Source organism: Anthonomus grandis, chromosome 17 (assembly GCF_022605725.1).
Source record: "Anthonomus grandis grandis chromosome 17, icAntGran1.3, whole genome shotgun sequence".
Classification (NCBI taxonomy): domain Eukaryota; kingdom Metazoa; phylum Arthropoda; class Insecta; order Coleoptera; family Curculionidae; genus Anthonomus; species Anthonomus grandis.
In genome coordinates this window covers 8,512,217-8,523,185 of record NC_065562.1, presented here as the reverse complement: position 1 = coordinate 8,523,185, position 10,969 = coordinate 8,512,217, and the positions used below count along the sequence as shown (strand labels likewise).

At 31.5% G+C, this 10,969-nt stretch overlaps 1 protein-coding gene across 1 annotated transcript; it reads right to left on the bottom strand.

The window, feature by feature from the left end:
- Positions 1 to 2,494: 2,494 nt before the first annotated feature.
- LOC126746436 (mediator of RNA polymerase II transcription subunit 19) lies at positions 2,495 to 10,016 on the bottom strand. Its single transcript, XM_050454689.1, has 4 exons — positions 9,694 to 10,016; positions 3,586 to 3,717; positions 3,388 to 3,512; positions 2,495 to 3,332 (listed from the first exon to the last, which is right to left on the bottom strand). The coding sequence occupies exons 1-4, from the start codon at positions 9,872 to 9,874 to the stop codon at positions 3,060 to 3,062; spliced, it is 711 nt and encodes a 236-aa protein (XP_050310646.1). The 5' UTR covers positions 9,875 to 10,016; the 3' UTR covers positions 2,495 to 3,059.
- Positions 10,017 to 10,969: the final 953 nt, after the last annotated feature.

The following is a 10,969-nucleotide window of genomic DNA, read 5'->3' as shown; positions in this document are numbered from 1 at the left end:
AACTGAGATTCAAAGATCACATTTCATTATTATATACATTATACAGCAGAGAGAATGTTGGTCAATTATAAATGACTTCAGGCATTCTCACAAGAAAGTTTCAGAACCAGAAGTAAGACCAAATAGTTTAAATGATTATTACTGTAATATTCCTCATTTATTGCTCAAGGATGTGAATACTAATATTGATCCTTTGCATTATATTCAACAAGTGTCAGTTCAAAATTCTTTTTTCTTTTATCCTGTTAGCCTTACTGATGTTACAGATGCAACTAAAAGCTTAAAAAACCATAAATCAGCTGGAGCTGATGGAATATCATCAAAATTACTACTTCTTTTGCCTGACTCATCATTGAATGCCTTAGCTTCTGCCATAAACAATTCCTTTCATAATGGCATCTTTCCAGCATGTTTGAAGGAGGCAGTGGTTATCCCTCTTTATAAGGGTGGAAATGTGCAATTTCTATATTATCTACCCTCTCCAAGATAGTTGAAAAACTTGCAAAAATCAGAATTTTATCTTTTTTGGAACATAATTGCATTTTATCTGCAAATCAGTTTGGATTTCAAACGGGAAAATGGACTCATGACGCTGTTTTCGGCTTTTTGGAGAGTGTCTATGTGTCCTTAAATTCTGGAGAGTCCGCGGCGGCAGTGTTTTGCGATTTATCCAAGGCATTTGGTTGTGTAGATCATGGAATACTGCTGTCTAAGCTCAATAATTATGGCTTTAGAGGTGTGGCATTGCAATGGCTGGAATCCTATCTGTCTAATCGTACCCAAAGAATTACAGTATCTGGATGTTTATCCGATTCCAGATCCCTTAAAACTGGAGTACCTCAGGGTTCAGTGTTAGGACCACTATTATTTTTGCTCTATGTAAATGATTTGGGTTCATTAAAACTGCAGGGCAAAGTGGTTCAGTTTGCTGATGATACCACCATTTTATGGAATCATAGAGATTCTGATAATGTTAGAGCCCAGGTTTTTAAGGATCTTAAGATTTTATCGAAGTGGTGTGCTGCAAACAGGCTTGTATTTAATGTGGGCAAAACCTTTATTATGGGATTTAAGTGTGACATTCAGGGCCTTATGTTTAGTGAAAACTCCCCCTTGCAAAACAAAGAAAGCTGTAAGTTCCTTGGTATTACCATTGATGGTCGCCTTCGCTTCGAAGATCATATCCTAAATCTTGCATCAAAATTATCCTCTGGATGCTTTGCAGTAAGAATGGCGGGGCATGAGCTGGGAGGGGTAGTTGCACGTTCAGTGTACTTTTCTCTTATTGAGTCCCACCATCGTTATGGCTTGCCTTTTTGGGGTTTAAGCAACAAGGGATTATTAAACATAATTTTTGTGATTCAAAAAAAGGCAGTTAGATACCTATGTTCCGCTGGGTTAAGAGATTCTTGTAAACCTCTCTTTATATCTCAACAAATCCTAATTTTTTTTATCTTAGAAACAGCTATTCTTATTCATAAATGTCCTAAACCTTCCTCTAACACTGGTCATATGACTCGCCAGGTTAACGATTTTCCCTTACCAATCCCTACATCCTCCCTTACCAAGACTCACTTATATACCTTAGCAAAAAAATTTACAACCATGTTCCTCTATGTATCAGACAAATTTTAGAAGTTAAGAGATTCAAAAAGGAATTAAAATCACTTTTATTATCCAGGGCATCTTATAGCCTTGACGATTTTATAAATGATACCTTTTAACCTGTGCTCTGACATCATTTTAGTGTTTTAGTTTTGTTTCCTGTTAAATTTAATTTACTTCTTCTAAATTCTGTTTTATTGACAGCTTTACTTATTTTTTAATGAAATTTATCAAAAAGATGCTTTTTTTTTTCTCAATCTGTTTTGTTATGATTAATTTTGGTAATGTGTGTAAATTTTATGGTAAAGTGTTTTAGATGTTATGTTTGTTTGAAATTTGAAATTTAAAGTGAATTTGGAATTTTTTAGTTTTTAGGATGCTTGTACACAAGATTTTGTTTTCTTACGTAATATAGCACATTTTCTTTCTTTCTTTCTTTCTATTAAAGAAAGCCTATGAATCATTAAAAATTATTTATGGACAAAGACATTGCTTAAGTAAAAAAATAAAAACTATGCTTTGCGAGTCTCTAGTCTTATCTCATTTTAATTTTTGTAGCCCTATCTTTAGCCCATGTTTATATTATGCTGATCGAAACAGAGTACAAAAGGTTCAGAATAGCTGCCTTAGGTTAATCGAACGATAATGCTCATAATAAGCCAATCAACTTGTTTTAGAAGTTTTTTCATAATTTTCATGGTACTTCTCTAAGTAAAGGTGCAAATATAATAAAATGTCCGTGCATTTTCAATGTTGTAACTATTCATGAAAGTTTTTTTGTTTCTTCTGGAAAATTAATTTTTTTGCAGTTATATCACTTTCTGCCGAAGCAGCAATGTTCAGCATTATTTAACGATGCTTAATATTAATCCAAAAGAAAAACTCTAAATCAGATAAAAATAACAATTTATTTACACCTAAAAAGGCATACCCAGGACCACAATCTTTTTTCGAATTTTTGATAACTATTTTACAAATTGATAATAATAATTGCATCTGTCACAAAACCTTAATAACTAATTGTTAAAACTGAGTCGTAATAACAACACAATAATTAAAAAAGAATTCATGAATTGAAATAAAATTGTTTAAATTAATTTACAATAATTAGATATTTACAGATTTCTGTTTTTTAAATCCAACCATTAATGTTAAAGTATCTTATCATTCTTTATTTTTATTTTCTGGTCCAGTTTCTATTTCAAAACGTTTTGAGAGCTTATAAAACTATCAGAGGTTTTTCATAAATATTCTGACATTTTAAATTAGATAATATTTTCAAAAAAAAAATACCTTCTTTAAGTAAGACGTTTACTATAAACTTTTTTAAAAATATAAATAAATACCAGTAACTTATTGCAAACTCACAAATTTTCAATAAGTTGTCTGTTTTCTGCATGAAAACCCCCCAGTCAAAATAAAATTATTCCTAATATATTTAGTTCTTAGCCTCTTCAACTTGAGTGCTGACTAGGCGTCAACCCCCCACTGTGTTCAGGACTATGCTTTTGTTTTTTCCTCTTCTTCTCCTTTTTCCGTTTCTTCCTCTCTTTGTCCTCATCATACCTCTTTTGTTTCTTGTGTTTCTTCTCATGAGTATCTCCAGAAGCATCGGATACCGCCGTTTCGGTAGAAGGAAGACCTCCTTCTTTATGTTTGTGTTTTTTGTGCTTGTTTTTGTGTTTCTTAATCGGGGTAGCATTGGTATACCGGTATTGTTCTGGAAGCTAAAAAAAATTGGACATTGACATGTAAATAAAAAATGAAGACAGTTAAGCTTACAGGGCCTGGATGCAATCTGAATCCTTCTAGTTGGGCACTTGTAAGTGGTAACAAATCTTTACCACCCACAGGGGGTTTTTCTATGACGCTTCTTAGTGAACTGTTATCTGACTGACCTGGAGAGTCTAAAAATTTCCTATTTTAATATTTTCTCATGTTGTAAAGGTTCTGGGGCTTTTTCTTTAAATTGAAACCTACCTATAACTCCTGGAAGGGTTGGAAGGAAAGAAGACAGTTGCTCTTTAAGTTTCTTGCCACTAAATTTGCTGTATGAATGTTCAAGGCCATAATAGGCCATTAAATTTGTGGCGCCAGTTATTTCAGATTCGCCTGAAAAAATAATAATTGTTCTTCAATTAATGGTCTTGGATAGATTCTTTTAAATTTAATTTCAAATAAAAAATATGTATGTGAAAGTTAATAATATAGGGTACCAAATGGTTGGCACTTTAAGGAAAGTTCTATCTTTACGTCCGATTTTTAAGCCTTTTAATTATTTCTTTTTAATATTGAGGTAATTTTTTTTGAATCGCGAAAAAAGTAATGAAAAGAGTAATATTTATTATAATTAAATAAAACTAGAAAAGGGACCAAATGCCCAATGATTTCCACCTTTTAACCTAAATTATTGACACCTCTGTTTTCTGTAAATTGTCTTTAAATAATTTTTTTTTTGGTTTTAAACTTGCTGATCCGAAATCTAAATGACAATTTTTCTTGTTTGGCTTTCAGCAATGCAGTTAACTTTTTTCATTTCTTCATCAGATAATACTGCCAAATAAGGGTCCTTTGGAAGCTTTCTTAAATGTATCCCCCATATTGATACTGTATGATTGCATTTGTCAATAAAAATCATAACATAGCAGTATTTGTTAGAAACTTAAATTAAATTTTCTGCAAAAAAAGGACAATAAAAGGAAACTGCCAATAATACGAAAGTTTGTAATTTCGTGGTCTCTATAGTTGGCACCATAATATTTTAAAGATTTATTGATATTTTTTTATTTTTTTTACTAAACAAACCGTTTTAATCTAATATTTTAAAATATTGGTTATAAATAAAGTAAAAAAGTCATAAAAATTACAAAAAAATCTTCCTAAATTTTAATGAAAAACTTGGACATTATCTAGATTAATAATTTAGACCACAATATAATAAAAAAACAGTCAGCGCTAACTGAACTAAATTTGTATACTACATTTTTAGAGTTGTGGTTATTTTTTAATTACAATATGTTAAAGTGGCAAAAAAAAACACAAACAAAGGGTGCCAACTTTATGCCGGTATAAATAACCCTAAATATCACTAAAGTTGGCATAGGGTGCGTTGGCAAGTGGAAAACACATCTTTTAACTACCCTATAGTTAACACTGTCTTTTTATACAATTATATGGTTAAAACTAAATTAAAAGGATTATGGAGGAATAACATATATTTTAAAACCATTTACTTAAACCTTTTAGCACATGAATCTCCATATTTAGCAAGATAATATTAGAAAAAAACAGATGATTTCTTATGGTTTCTTATGAAAAATCGTAATTTCTTTTTTTTTTCACAACACACATAATTATAATTTGCTAGCCCCGGCCATGCTGAATCCAGCAAGAACTATATAATTACTGACTAGGAAATAAATAAGGTTGCCGCATTAAAGAATATTAATTCATAGGCTCAAATATCTTTCAAGAAGCTTATAAATTATAAAAATATTTTTTAGTTCCAGCGATTGGGTAGGTGCCAACATTAGGGCAGTTTAGCCTAGTATTAATATACAGTGGCAAAAAAAGTATGGAAACATTTTATTTTTTTACTATTTCTTAGATTTACCTATCTACGAACAACAGTGTATTCTGTGTATGTTTGCTACACAGCAATTTAAGCGGATTATAATAATGTTTTGATATTTTGTTGTTCACAAAAGTATGGAAACATTTTACATACTATTCGATAAAATTTACTAGTTATTTGCTCAGCCTTAATAACTTGTGGTTTATTGAGGTATTACCAAGTACAATGCCAAAGTGTAAGTATTACGACGCTAATTGTAAACAGAAAATAGTATCAGTATACCAAAATGGTGTTAAGCAAATTGATATTTCTGAATGTTCTTGAGATGTTTTTATTTATGAAACGAAAATTTGAACCTGCACTTAAAAATGCAAAGGTGCGGAGAACTTCGTCAAAAATAGACTAAGCAATTTTAATAAAATCAAGAAAGTACTTAAAAAAGAATAAGGAACTTATTAGTCTCAAAATATAATTCCCAAATGTAAAGCTTTCTGGCAAGACTTTTAGACATTGCCTTATAATAGAAAATATTGAGGGTCGATGTGCTGTTAAAAAACCATTATTGACAACACTGAATAAACTGGCAAGATTAAAGTTTGCTAGAAATCACAAAAACTGGACATAAAATCAGTGGGCTTCAGTACTTTTCAGCAATGAAAGCATGTTCAACTTATTTGGCAGTGATTCTTCGGGATATGTAAGAGGGCCTCCTGGTCAAAAATTCAATCCAAAGTACATCATTTCAACTGTCAAACATTGTGGAGAACATTTGTTGGGTTGGTGATGTTTTAGGCAACTTGGGGCTGGTCTGCTAGTCAGAAGTGATGGGTATATGGATACCCACAAATATGTTGACATTATGGAGAATAACTTGTTCTAATATAAAGAGGATCTGCCATTGTCATAAATCTCCCAATAAGATAATAATCCTAAACACACCTCCCAAACTAGTTAGGGATTGGTTTTCAAAGGAAAAAATTCGAGCATTGGATTGACTTTCCCACTCACCCGATTTGAACCCTAAGGAGAATTTTTGCCAGCATTTCAGGAAAATCAAATTAGAAAAAGAAACACCGTAAACCCAGAAGATATGAAATAGGGGACTACACTATATTAAATAGGGGCTAATATAAATCATAATATTAATATACAGTTACAATTTGAAGCATCAAGATAGATTAGATTGTACTTAATCTAAGGTGTACATAAATAGTTATATACAAATATTTACAATCATTAAAATTTAAAACTGGAAGTCTGTACATATTTACCTTTTTCATTTTCAATCATTAAGTATATTTCTACATATAATAAATTTATCAATTTGCTTATTATGCAATATACAGGGTGTCTCACGACGAATAGACGCGATCGATATCTCAGAAACTAATTTTTCAAAAATTTTGAAAATTTGGCGTCATGACACAGTCGATGAGGGCTACACAACTAAAATATTTTGACAGTTGTAACGTTTCCGGTTATACCGGAAGTAGGTGTCAACTTCGTTATCTTAAATAGAACACCCTGTATATTTTTACATTTTTGGATTCCACGTGAAATTCTAGGTATATTTTGCGTATAATATCCTATACCTAAGTGTAACCGTTTTTGTCATATTTTTAATTTCATGTGAAAAATTATGTTTATAATCCCTTACATAATTACCGATTACTCCCTTTCAGTAGCCTTTATTTATTAGTTAGCTTGAATTTTATTTTAAAGGAAGGACCATTTTAAAAGACTATTTTAATATTTGGCTAAAAAAAAGATACAGGGGGGTCAAAAACTAGCATTAAAAATTAACATGAAAAAATCATTAAAAGTCAATTTTTTTAAATAAAAACCCCCTATTATTATTATTATATTTTCATAAAGATAATTAAAAATAAGGTTAACTTTGTATAAGGTTATCTAGACCAAAAATGGATAGTTTTCAAAATATTGGCAGTTTAAATTTGGCCTAATATTAAAAGCCAGTTAAATCCGGAGAACGAGGAGGCCACAAAATAGGTCTGATGCGTCTAAGAATCTTATTACAGGAAGGGTTCTGTGTGGTGGTGCACCATCATGTTTGTAATAAATGTTTCGGTGTTCTGCCAATAGTAAATTCATGAAATATTCTGTATCCAAGTCCTCTAGAATATTTAAATATCCTTCTCCTGTAAAAATTGACACAGAATTAAAGATTTAAACGTAATATGCATTAAATTTATAGGTGACTTGCCATTTAAGTTTTCTTCGTAAAAGTGTAATTTAATGATCCAATCATTTCTGATGGCACAAAAAATATTAAACTGCCAGACTTCTTGATACTTTTGTGATCTCACAGCATGAGGATTTGAATCACTCCAAACATGGAAATTATGTCTGTTAAAAATACCATTTTTTGAAAATTTTGCCTTATCAGTCCAAATTACGTCATTCAAAAACTGAGGATTTTCCTGTACCATTGTTAAAATACACTCACAAAACTGGATTCTTTTAGGCAAATCTGTTTCTCTAAGATGCTGAACTAAAGATATTAAGTAAGGGTGGAAGTTATGTTTTAACAAAATCCTATGTATTGTGTCTTTGGAGAATCTAGTTTGTGAAGGTACTTGTCTTAAGGACGTCATAGGATACGCTGCAAAATATCCCAAAATTGCAATTTCAATATTTTCATTGTCAACAAGTGGTTTCCTTTATTGCGCTTTTGCCTTAAGAGTGCCAAAATTTTTAAAATTTTCTATTATGCGCCTAACAGCGCAACATGATGGTTTCTGTTTTTCTTATTTAACTTTCTCTTTTTTCTTATTCTTATTAAGTTAACCTTATTTTTAATTATCTTTATGAAAATATAATAATAACAGGGGGTTTTCATTTTAAAAAATTGACTTTTAATGATTTTTTCATGTTAATTTTTAATGCTAGTTTTTGACCCCCCCTGTATCTTTTTTTTAGCCAAATATTAAAATAGTCTTTTAAAATGGTCCTTCCTTTAAAATAAAATCCAAACTAACTAATAAATAAAGGCTACTGAAAGGGAGTAATCGGTAATTATGTCAGGGCTTATAAACATAATTTTTCCCATGAAATTAAAAATATGTCAAAAACGGTTACACTTAGGTATAGGATATTAAACACAAAATATACCTAGAATTTCACTTGGAATCCAAAAATGTAAAAATATACAGGGTGTTCTATTTAAGATAACGAAGTTGACACCTACTTCCGGTATAACCAGAAACATTACAACTGTCAAAATATTTTAGTTCTGTGGCCCCCATCGACTGTGCTAGGTTACCAAATTTTCAAATTTTTTTAAAGATTAGTTTTTGAGATATTGATCATGTCTATTCGTCGTGAGACACCCTGTATAGAAATAATGCATAAGGTGTACTAGAATCTGCAGACAAGGGACAGAATGAATTGCAGTTTTGAATGAAATGTGTATGAAAACTTGCTGTCAGCTAAGGGAAGCAGGTATAGAACTGAAATAAACAGATCAAACTCAAAGTTTATTTTTAATTCAGAGTAATATTGTCAAAGCATCTTGGAATTTAATAAGGAAAATATGCTAAATATTTACTCTAATACAAATGTCAATCTAGATTTGAACAAATGTAATAATTACTTTTCCCACATAGCAGAAAAGCTTAGTCTTGATTTTTTCTTTTTCTATAAAAAGCAAACTTAAAATGTTCACTTTACGAAGGAAGCTAACAAGATTTTTACAGGCACTGAACAAATTAAAAAGAAACCATAGCTAACATTATTATGATTCAAATGTACTGCTGCAGGCACTTGGTATACTAGATTGTATATAGGTATACTTGCATAGGTACTACTTTTGTGGCATTTAAACTGGATATATGTTACTATACACATGACACTATCTGTTCACTTCACAGTTTATAAAATTGAAAAACTTTCTTCAATTTTTACCTGTATACAACCTTGAATGAAATAATTGATTGCTCAGAAATAATTTCTTTGATAAGTTGAAGAAGTAGTCCATACTTGCAGTGGAGTTAATATGTAAAATGGTAACTAAAATAGTTTTGGTCATCCTCCACTAAATTTATTTGTAAAACCATCTATCCTACATGTTTCAGACTACAGACTTGTTTTTCTTTGATAAGATTTGTACCCAGTCAAGTTACTAGCAGAGGAATCTCTTTTCACCGTTAAAGCATTCATCTAGTTATGGTTACTATTCATCAGTTCCATAGCCTATTGAAGGTTGCAAATATCTATGATACTTTTCTCTAGTTCAGGTAGATTTAGAAATAAATTATAGTGGGCTACTTGTATGTTTCATTATGCAAGTTGTTTTTTGATTTTAATGAAAAATCTGTTAAGATGACTCCACACCTTTTCAGTTTCAGTACTGGAATTAAATTGTACCGAAGAGAAGTCTGTTTTATTGCCATAATATTTAATTGAAACTTTACTGCTTGATAGTCAACTAAGGGCAAGATTGTACAAAAATAAGCTTGCTACAAGGGATACATATTTTTTTTGTATAAACTTACCCGGAGGCTCTTTTAGTAAGTAAAAAGGTCCACTTGGGACAATTGAAGGGTTTTTTCCTAGTAGAATGGTCGTTTTGAGGGTTCCGCTGGAATCCTGACGAGAAACTACCGGGGACCTGGCGCCCCTCGGAGACGATTTCGGCGAATATTGTTCGACTTTTCGGAACTGATCGCCCATCATCTTAAGCCCTCATCCTTTATTGGGAAATTACTTTAGAAAACTCTACGCACAACTTTTTTCAAAATAAAAAGGAAAAACTTGAATTCTCTCAGTTCAGTCTGGTTTGCTTGTTTTTCTCCCGTTTTTTTTTTTGACATTTTGGCGTTATCATTGACAATTAATATGACAGATTTGATGCAACTTTTCTAAAGGTGCTTATGCAGCATTTTGCGAATGTTTGTGAAGCTATCGTCCGATCGATATCCAGCGAGGGGTCGAGAACGCAGCGTATGTTGTCGTTTGCCAGCAACCTATATATAGTCCGCGCCCCCTGTTGTTTAATCGATTTAATGCCCGTATGTCCTAAAATTCCAAGGGATTTTAATATTTTTTTATCGAGATATTAACAATAAATAGCTAAATCGATTTATGGTGGTCATAAACCTCTACAAATTAAGGTTTTTTTTGGAAAATTAATTAAAGTGTCAAATGTTAAAGAAATAAAAACGGCTCTCACTGGGAGAAAGAAGCCACGCTTTGTTCGTTCGTTGGTGACATCTACTGGTTTGAACGAAATGAAAGAGATCATGGATCTCGCTTAGAATTAGCAAATGTAAACTAAAGTTTCACTTAAATCTGTTGCAAAATAGAAATTTTTTGAGTCAATTACGGTAAATAGATCAGAGGCTCGTCACCGAAACATTATAATCTGATACCACTAAAACCTCTTAATTAAATACCAACAGGCCTCCCTAGTTTCAATCCTCTAAGAAGGATTTGTTAGATCTAAAGTCATACTTTCCTAAGTATTTCCATAAGCGTTATGAATGTTAAGTTCATAAGTTTTAATTGCTCAAAATACTCAGCATGTCGAATTAACATTAAACTATAAGCATAAACTATTTAGGAGGTTAATGTTTTCCTCTATTTAATCTCCTAAATAGCTTAAAGCATGTAGGATTTCATATCCCTAAAAGCCAATTAAAACTGTCAGTGGCGGTTGCTCCATAAGGCCGCGTGGCCGCGCGCTCCTTCAAGACAATGTGCAACACCAATTTTTTTTTACATTTTACATTGTGTTACTAAGTAAAAATTTAAACTAAAAAAAATCGTATC

Coding starts and splice junctions, on each gene's coding strand:
- LOC126746436 (XM_050454689.1), bottom strand. CDS start 9,874: ATGATGGGCGATCAGTTCCGAAAAGTCGAACAATATTCGCCGAAATCG. Junction 3,718..9,693: donor CTTACTAAAAGAGCCTCCGG/GTAAGTTTATAC, acceptor TTATTTTTTCAG/GCGAATCTGAAATAACTGGC. Junction 3,513..3,585: donor AACCCTTCCAGGAGTTATAG/GTAGGTTTCAAT, acceptor GGAAATTTTTAG/ACTCTCCAGGTCAGTCAGAT.